This window comes from Hippocampus guttulatus, chromosome 12 (genome assembly GCF_054856545.1).
Source record: "Hippocampus guttulatus isolate MCC_2025c chromosome 12, RoL_Hgut_1.0, whole genome shotgun sequence".
Lineage (NCBI taxonomy): Eukaryota > Metazoa > Chordata > Actinopteri > Syngnathiformes > Syngnathidae > Hippocampus > Hippocampus guttulatus.
Window position 1 is genome coordinate 19,077,260 of NC_141272.1, and position 16,434 is coordinate 19,093,693.

The following is a 16,434-nucleotide window of genomic DNA, read 5'->3' on the forward strand; positions in this document are numbered from 1 at the left end:
AGAATTTGCTGAATGAACTGGTTCTGTTGAAGGACTATATAGATTCAAGAAAATGAATTAAATCTGCGTTTTCTGCTGTGAAGAATCTGAATAATCACGGAAGGTCGAGGGACTGCAGCTTTTCGTCATAAAAACAAGTTGACATCTATCAAAATGAGCTGATGCATATTTTCAAAATTGACCGGTAATTGACAAAAGTGGTACATTGTATTAGCATTGGCATTTTGGGAGCTTACCTCTCGATTTACAGTAATGGTATAGTAATGTACCCTGTACATAAATTGATGATCCCATTAACCCTCCCCCCACGCCCAATGTATCTGCGGTCATGTGGAAATGACTGATGCTGGAATCTTTTTCAAGACTCCTTCATTTTTGCTTCCTTTGCGACTGAGACGAAATTACTGAAACAATCAGGGCCCACATGAATCATGACTTTTTCCTCCAATCTGGAACCAATGCGTGAAGGACAACAAATGACGTCACGTCCGGGATGTTGGGAATAGCAAACGCCAGCTGAGATGTTTTCATCAAGGGACATTGAAAGTGGTTGTTAAAGGTATGTAAAATGACTGTAACCAACCGATTAAGAGATTCTCTCGGGGTCATTAGCGAGTGATTGGTAGACTGTTGTTGCTACACGTTTTCGATATTGGACTAACAAGATGCTGATGGGGTCAAAATAATTATTTGACCGTAAACTCTCCTTTAGACGTGTACTATCGGTGAAACATGCCGTCCTACTTTCGTAACTGTAATACGAGATGCTGTGAAGAATACGAGATTTGTTTTTAAAAGCGGGCTTCATTCAAAGTGATGCCAATTCTGCGATGTACGGGGTTTGGTGACTCAGTTATTCCATTGAAATACCCCGTCGTCAGGTCTTGTGACTCGCAAAGACTTAAATATTATTTCGGCCATAACAGTATGGGGACATTTGTTTTGACGTCGCTGAAATTACAACTTTTTCTCGGCTTGCTCCCTAGCGCCATATCTTCTCACCCAACCGAGTAGTCGTTGGTGCATCCCTGGCTACCTTCGTCCATCCATTTTCTAATCCGTTTATCCTCACAAGGGTGGCGGGCGTGTTTGAGCCAATCCCAACTGTCTTCGGCCGGAGGCTGGTTGCCAGCCAATCGCAGGGCACACATAGACAAACAACGATTCACGCTCACAATCACACCTAGGGACAATTTGGAGTGTTCCATTAACCTGCCATGCATGTTTTTGGAATGTGGAAGGAAACCGGAGCACCCGCAGGCACGGGGAGAACATGCAAACTCCACACAGGAAGACCAGAGCTGGAATCGAAACCTGCACCTCTACACTGTGAGGTGGACGTCCTAAGCAGTCGTCCACCATGCCGCCAATAGCTAAAAAAGAAAATGTTATATCACTATCGTCCAATGTGTGCCCATTTTACGGTTACTTTTTTTTTTAATCGAATCCACCACGATTGTTTTAATCGCTGTCATGTTGATGCGCCATTTTGTTTGTTTTAATCGGGCTTACATTGAAACCCTAGAGAAGGAAAAACTTTCACGACTCACCAAAATTTCACAGAGTAAGCTGAACTTAAAATCGAAGTAGTGAAGTGTAATATTAGCCGTAATTATTATTAGCCTTATTTTTAAGCTTTGCACAGTTAACTCTCAGCATGTACTGTATATAATTTCTTATGAACAAACACAGTGTAGCTCAGCCTCTGGCTACTGACTGGCTATGTCTTTGCCACCGATATGCTTTGGGGCTACATCAAACCAATTTAAATAGCACTGCAGGTCAAAAGAAAACTTGCATGGTGCAAGTGCAATGCAAAAAGACTTGTTAAACACGCTTAAACCAATCAGTCAGTCAAGAAAATACACATTGTTGATATAATGATCTTTTGAGAAACTACTACGCCAAGGCTGTCTTAAAGGTTAGAAGGCAAAGAGTTTCAAATGTATTTTTTTTGTGCAAGTTTTGGGGTGGCTCGCGGCTTTGCATCCCACAAGCTGACCATACTTAAGGATCATTTTGTGATACGGCCATACATTTGATGTTGACACAAAGCAAAAAGTTGAGGAAAAAGGTTATTTTGTATATGTTGTGGGCTGAAAAAAACAAACCCCAAAAAAACCCCAGTAGGTAACCTGCAAATGGCCCTCGGCCCGTAGTTTGGACACCAATTGTCTACAATAGGTGGTGCCTCAAAAAGAACACCACGGGTTGCAGTTTTTCCATTTCAATGGGTCCGTGTGTACTGTATAAGGGTCAGTCACCAAGTGTGAGTGACCGATAGTTATTAGTTCAGAATTGTGCAGTTCAGTCACAATCGACTACATCGCTCTGTGCGGTAGGCCTAACATGCAAGTCTGTGTGGTTGTTTAAAATATATATACATGTATATACTGTATGTTTTCAAAGTCTATTTTTTTTTAACAATGTTCATTCTGTTGTTCTTCACACATCTATAAAGGTGTGTCGCGACAAGAAGATAATACAGATCCCTGTGTGATAACAGTTAAGAACCACTGATTTTGATGAACATTTCTGATTATAGCTGCAAAGTAAAAATACATCAGGAAATTTACAACAATAATAGCACTACCTTACATTTGCAGAGGAGGAGCAATTTGGCTTCAGACACTACCACAATTTACCAGCAGGCCATTTTATTACATCAGCGATTGTAACAAGATCCTTTCATATTTTTCCTCCGTCTGATGATCTGATGGGTCACTACATAATGTATGCCTTTCTCCTGGAGATTCCATAGCAGTCTCATTCGAACTCTGCATCCAAAGAGCCCCACTACTCACACTCATCATTTTAATAAGCAGCATTGTAGTACTGTAAACCGTGTGTTGCATTTTAAAATAATGAGCTGGAATATAACATTTTATGGGCGGCCCGGTAGTCCAGTGGTTAGCACATCGACTTCACAGTGCAGAGGTACCGGGTTCAATTCCAGCTCCGGCCTCCCTGTGTGGAGTTTGCATGTTCTCCCCGGGCCTGCGTGGGTTTTCTCCGGGTGCTCCGGTTTCCTCCCACATTCCAAAAACATGCATGGCAGGCTGATTGAACACTCTAAATTGCCCCTAGGTGTGAGTGTGGGCGTGCGTGGTTGTTCGTCTCTGTGTGCCCTGCGATTGGCTGGCGACCGGTTCAGGGTGACCCCCGCCTACTGCCCGAAGTCAGCTGGGATAGGCTCCAGCACCCCCCGCGACCCTAGTGAGGATAAAGCGGTTCGGAAGATGAATGAATGAATAACATTTTATGTTCCAATAGTTCAAGGGGTATTTAAATAGAGGGCATATTGTTTGCTAGCTAATTTAGACTGCACAATAATTGTAATTGAAATGTGGTTTAACTGAAATATGTCAGCCAGTGGCAATTAAAGCTTGCCCTTACTTCTGAGTACCATAGGCCATTGATCTGCCCATTATACAAACTACTTATCCAGTTAACAAATGTAGCATATGCCCAGATCACGGGGATCGACACCTTAGTTTGGCCGCGGAACAATTTTTTCCGCACAATCCTATCACGGGCCAAAATTACCTTTTCATCAAGCAGACCTCTCAACTCAACTCAAATGTATTTATAGAGCACTTTCAAACAGCCATCGCTGCACACAAAGTGCTGTACATGGAGCAACTAACATATACAACAGTAAAGCAAAACAACAAATTAGTATCAAAGACGGTAGAGAGCACCAAACAGTATAACTAAGACCTGTTGGAACAATATCGAAAGCTTATCGCGGTATTGATGTCACGGTATATTTATTGCAATATGATTTGAAAGGTCACTGTACGGCAAGAAACTTCACTGTATTGCATGACAGTACACAGCCTGCTCGCTAATATGAGTTGTTGTATATCCGTGTTTTATGTCATGTTCTGTTTATTATTTGACTTTATGTTAACTGTTTCGTTAAGCACTTTGTTACAGCTGCCACTGTTGTGAAAGCGCTATACAAATCAGCATGTATTGTATTGTATTCATTATTTATAGCATTAGAAATGTGATACTGTCTATTAACAGTGATTTTGTTTGCCGAAGTCCAAAAATTCAAGTCAACACAGGAACAGGAACTCTTAATAAAGGCAACACGGGTATAGAGAAAGCCAAGTAACAAATAACCCAGTTAGTTTCTTTTTAAGTCCTGACTGAGATGCTTAAATTTGGAGGGTTGTCTCTTATATGGAAGTTACGCAAATCGGAGGTCCAATAGTCCACTATTCCCAGCCAGACGACTTCATATGCCAGCGTGAGTCTGCCGTCTCGCTCGATCGATTGTAAAGCGACGCCAACACAGAAGTAGACCGGGAGAGTCCATAATCAATGTTTCCTTTAATTCATATTAGTTCTCTCTATTTCTTTTAATTGTAACAATGTAGCTCCAGGCGTTTTGGCATAGCTCGCGGGAGAAATGTATAGTTTTCCAGTCAGTCTATTTCTTATGACGTGAATCGTCGTTGGTTGTGCAGCCAATTGGGTGCCTGAATTGTGGCTATGGATACGCCATTGGACGTGTCAGAAACCCAGGAAGCGCCTCAACGTGACGTTGCCGTGAAAAAAACACATTTCAAGCAGAACGTCTCATTATTTTGCCGCGAAACAAAACTAGGCTTTTAATACGGGATTTTTAATACCTTGACTAGTGTGACATTTTAACTATAATTTTTTTATCGTCATCTGGCAGGCAAGATCTACTTGGCGGCGACCCAATTTTGGCCGACACCTGCCATACCAAATGACTTGAGGTGAGAGGTGATTTTCACAGTACAGTACTGTACACCCTTCACTGATCGCCATTCAATGACAAGGTAGAGACGGAGAGAATTCAAACCAAATTCCCTTTTTCCTCACCAAGTCATGTTTTTGGAGCATGGGAGGAAGCTGGTGTATGTACCCTGAGAGAAATCACAAAGGTGCAGGGAGAACATAGATTCAAACCTAGATCCCGGCCCAAATCTTGGTGCTGTGAGACTACAGTGCAAACCAGTAAATCACCCAGACATGACATTCTTTTCGGTTTAGCTAAGCTATCGTGATCGGTGAGTGATCTGGCCCACTAATATCTGTTGTGTCACTGCTATAATCCACGTGAAAACAGGGGGAAACTGTACCAAAGACAGAGCAATGGAGTCACCAGTGTGCCAGGAAGGCCGAACCTTTGTGGAGGTGATCAATGAAAAGTACAGCCCTGAGAACTTTCCGTGTCGTCGAGGGCTTGGAATGGGGGTGGTGGTGGTGGTGCCCACTGCATGTCCTCAAGGGTCCCCCATGAAAGGTGAGCTGGATAACTTGTAACTAATCAATAGATGTGTGCATATTGTGCTCTTCTCATCACTCTTTTCTCGAGCGAGCTAATTGTTAGTGTGTAGAGCATAACGCAGTGAGGTCAGTTTAATTGTGAAAATTAATGAAAAAATGTCTAAGTCAGGGGTGCCCATTACGTTGATCACGATCGACCGGTAGATCGCGAACTGGTCCCAAGTCGAGCGCGAGGGGTGTAGAGGAGAAAAAAAAACAGCCATTTGTGTGTCTTCGTGCATGTTAGTAATATATTTTTGGTGTTAATTCACACTGCACTCGAATCATCCTATCAGTCTAATTTTCACAAAAAGTATTAAAAAATAATGATAATAAAATAAAGCAGGTAAATCTTTCACCTAGGGTGGGGCGTGACCTTCGTCACCGGAAGTTGTTAGCGCTCAGCAGTCTGCAATTGCAGCTTTTGATCAGAGCTCTTTTATCGTTATCGTTATTCTCATTCAGAGTTTGTTTCGTGTGCAATTCACCAAGGGCACGGGCAAAGAATAGGAATCTCGAAGGCCGAGGGAAGTACTTTAAAACGGTACGTGTGAGCTACGATAGTTAACAGGCTGCAAAAGTGCATCGCATGCCTCCGTGTTAGGCTGTTGCTCATCATGGCGTGCGTGTGTATGTGCGTGCGTGGTAATGGCTCGATCGCGGGAGGTTGGTTGATCAAAAAGTCGATCTTCGGTTCAAAAAGTTTGGGCACCCCTGTTCTAAGTGATTCTTGGGCTAATGAGCAACATAATGGTAAGCATAAATGAAGGATACTAGCAAGACTAACAGTCAACATCCTCAATGTATATCTTGAACCTCGATGCTCAAACCATCTTTTTGGAAAAGAAATGGCAACATTTTAGATTGTGTATTGTATACATAATTTAAAACAACTCTTAATGCTTTTCAGTTTTAACATTTAAACATCTTGATGATTCATACAATGGAAGCATACAGTGGGAGAACACTATTCCGTTCTGGGACCCTGTCAGACAATGCATGATTTGAGACTGTGGGCAAAATGGTCACAAATATGAGCTATTTTTCTGGTACATGATATTGTCTGTATTTACCCTATTGTGACGGAAAGATTGTCCGATACACTAGTAGGCCATAGTGACGTTCAACACACCCATGCCAAAGGCTATGGTGTATGTTTCCGAACATGATGATAATGAAAAATGGCCTTTGAATCAATATAAATAGTTATATATTTGGATTTTGATGCATGACACATTTTAGAAAATCATTCAATAATAGTGCATGTGCTTGTTTAATTTAAGACATTTATGATGCTATTAAGTAAATTAAAAGTACATTGAATTATTATTAACTCCCCAAAACTTCCTATAGTCGTATTAGTGTAATTTTCCATGCTTTTTTTCAGACCGCCTGAACTTGCCCAGTGTCCTGGTGTTAAATGGATGTGGAATCAGCAAGGCAGGTGACCAGAGTGAAATTGCAGCCTTTTGTGCCCATGTCATGGAGCTGGACCTGTCCCACAACAAGCTGCAGGACTGGCATGAGGTGCTGTCTCTGGGTTTGTTCATTTATTCACTTTCAGTATTTCCAGATAACCCGCAAAAATAATGCAGGTTGCTTAATGCCTTTGTATTAATGGCACATGGCTTCCATGTAGCCCATCTGCTCAGATTTATTTTCTGGGCTCCTGTTTTTGTTAGCACATAATCCAACAGTGACCGAAAAAGATTCTCATATCAACCTTTGCTTTTTTTCAGATCGGTAAAATTGTGTCAAACATCCCCAATCTGGATTTCCTTAATCTGAGCTACAACCCGCTAGGAGGGATGACGCTTGAGCCACAGTGCGCTGAAGCATTTTCTCGGGTCCGACGTCTCGTCCTCAACAACACCCAAGTGTGCTGGGACACTGTGATGCTGCTCACCCGTGAGATTCCCGAGTAAGGGGCGCACTAATGCTAGTACAGTGCTGAAGTGGCAGTAGATGTCTGTGCTGGATTCACTGTACCAAAGGGTGAGGTCTACAAATGGAGTAATTAAAGTCATCTTACAGGCTCGAGGAGTTGTTCGTGTGCCTTAATGAGTATAGTGGCGTGCGAGCTTCCAGTGTGGCCTGCCCCAATCTCCGCCTGCTGCACATCACGGACAACAGCCTGCACGACTGGGCCGAAGTACGCAAGTTTGGATCCATGTTCCCTGGCCTGGACACTCTGGTCATGGCCAACAACAACTTGGCGTCCATCCAGGACAGCAAAGATATCCTGCAACGGCTCTTCCCCAACCTTCGCAGCATCAACCTCCACAACTCAGGTTCATGGCTCTTTGCATGATCAAATCATACTGTCAAATCATTCGGTGGCACGGTATCAGGTTAGCGGTTAGCACTCAAGCATCACAGCAAGAAGTCGCATTTCTATCAGAAATGTGTTTTTCCCTCATCCCTAAAAAAGGGGGACCCAAAATTAACCCTACCTCTGCACTGTGAGGTCGACGTGCTAACCACTCGACCACCGGGCCACCTTAGATGTTATCGACTTTCCAAAATGCTCCAAGTGACACTCCTGGATGCAACATTTGAAATTGTCACTAAACCGGAAGAAAAAAGGTTTTGCTATTCACATGGCCAGAGAGGAAAAAGGGAGCCTCATCTGAGAACCACAAGTCATCGTGGAAGTCCGGGTTGACATCATTTTATTTTATTTTATTATTGTTATTATTATTTTATTTATTTTTCACAAAAACCAATGAGCCATGACACTTTTTTTGTCACTATCTCCTGGGGTCAATTTCTGTCTACCGGTAATCTGAAATTTGTCAGGGTACATTTTAGGTTTATGATCCGAATAGGTCTCCAATGCAAAAAGTTCTCTGCTCGTGTGTCCAAGTCACTTTCAGAAAACGTTGTTCAAAGTTCCTTTTTTAAAATTCTGAATTTCAAACAATCTGAAAAATGAGATAAAAATCTTTATTAGTAACAATAAGATTATCCAGATTGCAATCCTTTTGCGTCACCCTTGGTTTGGTTTAATTGAAGGCTATAAATTGTCTACAGCACAAATGCCCATTTGGTGTCGGTTGTCCCTCGCTCTCACCCTCTGTGACCCGAGATGAGTGTTGGGAAAACGATGGAAGGACATTTTAGTATTGGTTTGTAATGCCTTCCTCATAGTTGATAATATGAACAAACCTGTCACAGTATCCAAACGCTTCGTGTTATTTACAGCTCATCCTTCTCCATTTCACTTTTTAAGCTGTGCATTAAATTGTATCTGAGGAGAGCCTGTGTTCAATCTATTTTTAGAGATATGAGAATAGAAGGAGCCAAAACAGTATTTGTGGACTTGGTGTTTGAATTTATTCATCCTGTTGTCTTTTTTACCTGTTTACAAGTGTATGTTGAAACCAAGGGCGGTAATGACTAGGATCCAGAAATACAAATCCACGTCACTTCCCGAGGTCTCTCGTATAAATAAAGATGCATACTATGCTCCTTATTAGAAGCTACTGATCCATTCAAATGTTTGAAATTAAAAAATGCAGCGCATGGTGTCACAACGGGCGATAATGAGCTTTATTTTGAGGAGGACAACACACATTTGTCTGTGACACTTTTGAAGCGTTATGTTCTGGCAGCAAGCGTGAGCAGACAATTTGAGCACACATTTTGATATATGGTAAGGTAACGGGTAAAACGAGTAGCAGGACCGTGTCATATTGCGACAAAATCATCGACTGTGCCCAAAGAGGCCAGACAGAAGCATGGGTCAGCAATATTATGCCTGCATGCTAACAAACATGGCATCCAGAAGCAAAGGAAACATGCACTTCTCTCCACAATTTCAAACTGTTTCCAGGCCTCATTAATGTCTGTGACCTGCTTTTGGCAGGATTTCTTGCAAGTACAGTTGAACTTTTTTTTTCTATTCGGCAACAAGTTCCCATGAATTCCTCAATCACCAGCACAGATGATTTCTATAAGTAAACTATATGTTAAAATGGGCTTTGTTTGTATTTTTGGGTGGCTTGGTGCTGCTTTGTTAATATTTTAACTGTGTTGGATCAGGATGGATGAGTTATGAACTCAGCATTTCTGTTTTTGTTCAATAAAATAATTGATTGTTGAGAAAAAATAGTTCAACTTCATACAGTTGTGCTTTGAAATGCCATTTTTTGAACCCTTTCAGGTACAGCTTATCATGTTATTAGGTTACAGGGTGTGTGAAAGGGTTAATTGAATTGAATACAACTTTATTGTCAAATGTGCTGTATGTATGTGTAACATCCAGCACAAATCATTATTTTGCCTCATTGTCTACTGATGACCAAACAAAATGCTTGTATTAAAGCTTGAATAGGATAGCTTTCCAAAATTCCCCAGTTAAACTCCACACGGAAATTCACTCAAAACGTTTTGAAAATTAACTACCGGTCGATGTTTTCCACCCCTTTAGAAACTCTTGAAGCAATTGTAAAAAGTAAAGTCATCTTTATACTCTCCTTTCAATGTGACCAGGTCTTAATCGATGGGAAGACATTGAGAAGCTCAACTTCTTTCCTAAACTGGAAGAAGTGCGATTACAAGGAATCCCCTTACTGCAGACGTACACAACTGAGGAGCGGCGCAGCCTGATGATAGCGCAGTGAGTTCCATTAAAAACAAATGCCTTAAGGAGATTGTTTTGGTTTCTTTTAACACTGCATGCTCGGGACACTTTTTCTACATCTGTCAATTACGCTGTTAGTGCATTTTCACACCGCGTTCCAAATGGCTCTCTGATAGCTTCATCACGATTGTGTCTCTAGGCTTCCCTCGATATCACTGCTGAATGGAAGCGTTGTAACTGAAAGTGAGAGAGAAGATGCTGAGAGGTTCTTCATCCGTTACTACTTGCACTGTCCTGAGGAGGAGCTGCCTCACAGGTTTGTGCGCCTGCTTGCTACCCTCTACTCCTCACATACCCGTTGTCCTCCATAAAACACAAACCTGAAAGCGGAGCAAAAGTGGACTGAATCTTCAAATCTCATCTCAGCCCAAATGGGTGGTGATGATGATGGAGGTTGGTCACCAGCGCTTCTCTGGCCCAAAAGACCAGAGGTCCCCAACCTTTTTGGCCCCACGGACCGGTTTCATGTCAGACAATATTTTCAGGGACCGGCCTTTAAGGCCGGATAGATACAACAATATAATATGATATGACGTGCGTGAAAAGTGTGGTACTGTATTTTCGAAACATAATAATAAACACGAATCATGACATGAGGAACGTCCTTTCTGGCTACAACATTCTCTGGTCGCTATGGTAATGTTTAAACATGCCTTCCAAAATAAGATACACCGCAAATAAAAAGTGCATGAAAAATACGACTCACCATGGCCGCTTATTATGCAGAGTAGGCTTGGTGCGTGTGAATCTCCCGTTGAGATAAAGCCGTATTTCAAATAGGACTCTCGATACTGTCTATTAAATGTAGCCTTCTCTTTCTTGAAAGTCGTAGGCTCCTCTTCGGTCTCCTAGCTGGGCCTTTGCCCCTTCCCGAAGAAAAATTTCAAAGACGTTTGTTTTTTATGCGGTAACCTATCACGTGACCGAGAAGCGCGCATTCACCTGTGTCAAGAGTGACACACCGTCGATTGATACGACAGAGAATTCGGTAATTTTTCAAAATAAAACATCTTTCAGATTCCGAAATGAATAAAACAGAAGGAATGTAAGTTATTCATTCTTTCTGTGCGGCTTGGCACCAAATGACCGGTCCGCGGACCGGCGGTTGGGGACCCCTGCTATAGCCGATATAAAGTAGACTCACCGGCCCCTTGATTAGTTTCACCCAATCAAATGAGCCCATCGCAAGATGCCTTTGTAAGGCTGGTGATAACACTCGCATTTGATGGACCCTGGCAGAGCCGTTTCATTTAGTAGTTTAACGATTCATATTCACTCATTCCACCAAAAGTAATCAGCATGAATACGCCCACGACTTTTGATTTTCCATGCTTGTGGGACTTAAAATTGACTGTTACCTTTGAATGCATGTTGGGTGTTGACTGCAGCTGTGAGGGAACTGTCTGACAGTGGATTAGGTCTCTGGAGCAAATTTTCGGTGGCTTTTACAGAAGAATCATACGCACTTACGTGTCTTTCTTACGTGTCTAGTCCTCATAGCAGCATAATAGATCGAAACAAAAATATGTTTTAAATGGTGTTGTAGTTGTAGATTACAATAATAAGTGTCCTGAAAAGTAAAGCTTGCATCTGCATGAGAACGGGATGCAATATGGTTTGGTAGCTTCTTGTAGTTGGTGGGCATCCCTGACTTTTTTTTTTTTTCCCTGAACCCAGATTTGTTCGTTCATTCATTGAAAAAAATGTGTAGTCTGTATCATGAACCTTTCCTAACGCAGGAGTAGAGTCATCTTTACAGTCATTTGGATGAAAAACCATTCTATGCCATAAATATGAAATCAAAATGAAAACCACCAAAAAAAGAAGTCAACAATTCCGAAGTTTTACTCCTCTAGTTGGCTTGCACACAGGAAGCATTATAACCACAAAGCATTGTCGGTCGGGACCATCTTAACCGAGGGCTCTCTGTGTAAGTGTATCTTTTTTTGTTGTTGTTGTTGAAGATATCATTGTCTGGTAAACAAGTACGGGAAGCTGGAACCTCTGGCTGAGATCGATCTCCGACCACGCTGCCATGCTCAAGTTGAGGTTCACTGCGAAGAAAAAGTGGAACAGGTCTGTCACTTGCAACATGATTTATTTCCCCTCACTCAAAGCTTGGAGAACAACGATATTGTACGAATCCAATTCCAATGATGTTGGGACGTTGTGTTAAACGTGGATAAAACAGAATACAATGATTTGCAACTCATGTTCAACCTATATTTAATTGAATCCACTACAAAGACAAGATATTTCATGTTCAAACTGATCAACTTTATTGCTTTTAGCAAATAATCATGAACCAGCCAACCTATGAAAAAAAAAGTCCAATTTACAGTCCAAAAAATACAGTATATAATTTTTCAAAATTGTTCGGCCCTGCTTGATATGATGGTGTTTGGTCCCATGGCCCTTTTCCAGCGCGTTTGTGCTAGTGCTAGTTCCCACCCAGTGCCCAGGTTAGCACTTCTTTCTTTTCCACCACCAAGGTTGGCTCTAGCTCTGGTGGTTGAAACTGGTGCTTAAGACGTGGGCCAAACGACTACCCAATTACTACCCCTTTTCCACCAAAAATTTAATAAAATAAAAACTTGGTGTGTGTTCTGCGCCGAGGCCAGTGCTCTGCTTAGGCGGTGCTTCACAACTTCTTCTGAAGAACCTGTTTGGTTTTCCAGCGGCAAAGACCCAAGTAGGAGCGACATCATTACGTCCTCGTGAAGCATCCAAATGTCACCGCTTAGCTCGACGTTTACCCAAGAGCGCCTGCGCTATTAATAATAATAATCATGTGCTGTTAGCATCTGCTTGGCAACTTGGACAGTGGTACCTCTACTTATGAACGTTTCATGTTACGAAACGCATCAACGGGAAAACATTGCCTCTTATTCTGAAAGAAATTTCAAGATACGAAAGGTAAAAATACAGTATTGGCTGCCACTCGCAGCTCCGAGTTTCCTGAACGCAACATACTTATTGCTGCACTGCCATTGGCTATGACCTAGCATCTTTCTGGCGTCCCATTGGCTAAGAGGGCCGCTACCGAATGTGTCTCTATATGTAAATAGATAGAGATGTGTCTAGGCAGCGTCCTCGTCATTCGACCATCGGGCCATGAGGCGTTCCGATAGTTTTAGTGTTCACCAGTCGGGCGATCGCTCACTATGCTGCTGTTTGCCTTGGACATTTTCAAAGGATTGTTAAAAATCGACAAAAGCAAACGTCCTTGGATCAGTTCTTTATAAAACCCCAGGCAAAAACCGCTTCTGAGAGAGAACATGGACTAAAGAGGGCAAAAAACGATGAAGATGCAGTTAAAAGTTAAACGACAATTGTTTTTATTCTTTATTCTTTGTTTTTTACATTAGGCACAACTCTCATTTATTGTGCAATAGTCTAATTGTAACATGTATTTGTTACAAAATTTGATGCATTTTTATGCTTTACAAAACATTTATGTCTGAATTTTGGGTGGGCTTGGAACGGATTAGGGCATTTACATGGAAAATGCGTCTCTACTTACAAAATTTTCTAGTTAAGAAATTTCTTCCAGAACCAATTAATTCCCTCAGTAGAGATACCATTGTATGTAGTATATAATAGTCAGGGACATGCAATCAGCAAATGCATGCATCTTTCTTGAACGTTGTAGATGATCACGAGGCTGGCTGTGAATCAGACATGGCATGCCATATGGGCACATCCGCAATCACTCTTCCCGGGGGAACACAATTTTGACGGAGTTCACCGCTCAACTGTTTGTGCAAAACCTCCGTGTGTCCTGGGAGTCATAACTAAAATCTGCGATTGTCATGATAACCCCGCCCCCTGATCCCTGACGCAGTTGGTGCCAGAGTCTGGGCCAAAAAATAATCGGGACATCTTAAGCACCAGTTTTAAGCACCAGAGCTAGAGCCAATTTTGGTGGTGGGCGGAAAAAAACTGGTGCTAACCTGGGCACTGGCCCGGAACTAGCGCGGTGGAAAAGGGCTACATCGAGGGGCGGGGTTATCATGACAATCGCAGCTGTAGCGGAATGGCACATGGCGCTATTGTCTAATCGTCGACATAAACTGTGACGTTTGGACCCTTTACGATGACGGAATGATGTCACTCCGACTTGGCTCTTTGCCAGTGGAAAACCAAACATGTTCTTCGTAAGAACTTGTTAGCACTGGCTCTGAACGAACACCAATTTTTTGGGGGTGGAAAGGGGTACCAGTGCCCCTTGTATATCCCATCTTGCTGACTTGGGCTCCCTGTTTCAAATGTGGGTCTTACACTGGACAGTGATTTTAAATTGGACCGGCAAATTGGCGCTGTTGTTAAATCCAGTTTTTTTTTCATTTATTCTTTTTATCTTTTGTTGTGTGATTTATTTTTGCTCCCTGTACAGCACTATCGTATACAGTTAAGTTGAGACATCCATTTTAATGTCTAAAATGCATGTGCAATGTGTATTTTTCCAGCTCAACATCCGTTTAGACCAGACGGTGGCCGAGCTGAAGAAGCAGCTGACGTCAGTGGTGCAGCTGTCCACCAGCAGCATGAGGCTGTATTATATTGACAAGAGCAGCGCTTTTGGCCCGGATGAGCTCAAGTACAACACGCGAGCTCTTCACTCCTACAATATCCAAGATGGTGATGAGATACTTGTTGTCCCCAAGACCAAGTGAACGGTTGGCTTCCAGACTGAACGGTTCATTGGATTCATTGTGGATTGCTTAACCGGCATTGGAAAACGATGACAACAAAATGTGTATCTCATTGCTCCGGAGCCTGCGTGATAACATGAAAAGTTAAACAAAGATGAGTTTCATCCTGGTCTCTCAGCAGTGGATCACAAGTGGGCTGCTGGGATTCCACTCTGGATAGAATTATATCTTTATTTACTGTATTTTGCATAGTTTAGGGCATCCGCGAGGTGCAGCAAATGGAGGAGAGCTCGGGAGAGAAAACATGCAGGCAGCTCGAAGCTTCCGATGGGATCTCACTACTGCACCTTTATCTGTGGACAAATGCACCACAACTGCACCGGCAAGTACACAACACTACTTGATTGGCCAATAGTGGCAAAAGCTACTGTGAACCATCAAGAGGCAACGCTGCTGAGTGGAACCAATGATACAACATCATCTGCATAGAGAAAGTGTTGAGAAATATTGGTTCCCAGTTGTCCAATTGTGACTTAAATAACATCTGATACACATCATCTTGATCCATGTTCTTTGTGTTTATTTCACGGCGGCGGCGCACCCCCATTTCAAATCATACTCCCAAAATACATAAATGGGTTCAAGAGTGAGAAAACATACTTAAGAATTTTAATGGATGGATCTTGTTTAAAATAGGGACATAGAGTATACAACCCAGGTTTTTGTGCTTAATCCATTCTACAAAGTCTGACCGAAACACAATTGAGCAAAATCCAAAGCGGTACCTGTATTTCCCATTAGAAGTAATGTAAATGTAATTAATCAGTTCCAGACACCCCAAAATATTAACATCAGTCGTCGAGTGGTTAGCGCGTTGACCTCACAGTGCAGAGGTACCAGGTTCGATTCCAGCTCTGGCTTTCCTGTGTGGAGTTTGCATCTTCTCCCTGGGCCTGCATGGGTTTTCTCCGGGTACTCGGGTTTCCTTCCACATTCCAAAACTATGCATGGCAGGCTGATTGACCACTCAAAATTCTCCCTAGGTGTGAGTGTGGCGTGGATGGCTGTTAGTCTATAAACACTTGCATCGTGGAGTATACCTTGTCATGTGTTGAACTGTGTACACGCAACTTAGGAAAGGCTTCCAATGAACACGTCTCAATTCCAGGAAATAAATGGTCTACACACGTTTTTTTAAAAATACAAAAACCATGCGAATGTATGAAAAAAATCAAGCAAAAAAATTGTGAAATCTAATCATGTGAAAACTAGGGCGTACAAGTTTCCACTGTATCCTTTATGCTCATTGTATTGTCTTGAGCTGTGCCCAAATGTGCACTTTTCCCTACAAAGTACACTATAAAGGGGTTCCGTATCAATCAAACTTTATTTATACTGTATCGCACTTATCATACATAAAAATTCAAAGTGATGTACAGGTAAAACATTTCAAACTTATGACATAAAAAGAGGACCCCCCCCTCCTCCCCTCAACATATACAAATATATATCCCCACAAGCAAACCTATGCTCACACACACTCACATGCACACAAACATACAAAACTTGCATACATACCCTAATGATCCTGATATTTAAAAAAAACATGGCAAGGCACAGAGATACCATGAGGGGGAAAAAAAGAAACAATATACCTGTATATGTGGGTGTGGGTGTGGGTGTGTGGGTGTGTGTGTGTGTGTGTGTGTGTGTGTGTGTGTGTGTGTGTGTGTGTGTGTGTGTGTGTGTGTGTGTGTGTGTGTGTAAATAATGTATGGGGGTCTGAAGGTCCAAGGAGGATAAATGTAGAGCACTCCAAATTAACCG

General features: G+C 42.2%; 1 protein-coding gene across 2 annotated transcripts; it reads left to right on the plus strand.

Annotated features, from left to right (window-relative positions):
• Positions 1–488: 488 nt before the first annotated feature.
• tbcela (tubulin folding cofactor E-like a) lies at positions 489–15,164 on the plus strand. Of its 2 annotated transcripts, XM_086126096.1 has the most exons (10): positions 489–559; positions 4,694–4,754; positions 5,108–5,284; positions 6,695–6,834; positions 7,047–7,228; positions 7,342–7,598; positions 9,802–9,928; positions 10,092–10,208; positions 11,917–12,028; positions 14,422–15,164. In XM_086126096.1, the coding sequence occupies exons 3-10, from the start codon at positions 5,134–5,136 to the stop codon at positions 14,626–14,628; spliced, it is 1,293 nt and encodes a 430-aa protein (XP_085982222.1). In that variant the 5' UTR covers positions 489–559; positions 4,694–4,754; positions 5,108–5,133; the 3' UTR covers positions 14,629–15,164. The 2 variants fall into 2 exon arrangements, with proteins under 2 accessions (XP_085982222.1, XP_085982223.1); XM_086126097.1 differs by lacking the exons at positions 489–559; positions 4,694–4,754; positions 5,108–5,284 and having other exon boundaries at positions 6,700–6,847.
• Positions 15,165–16,434: the final 1,270 nt, after the last annotated feature.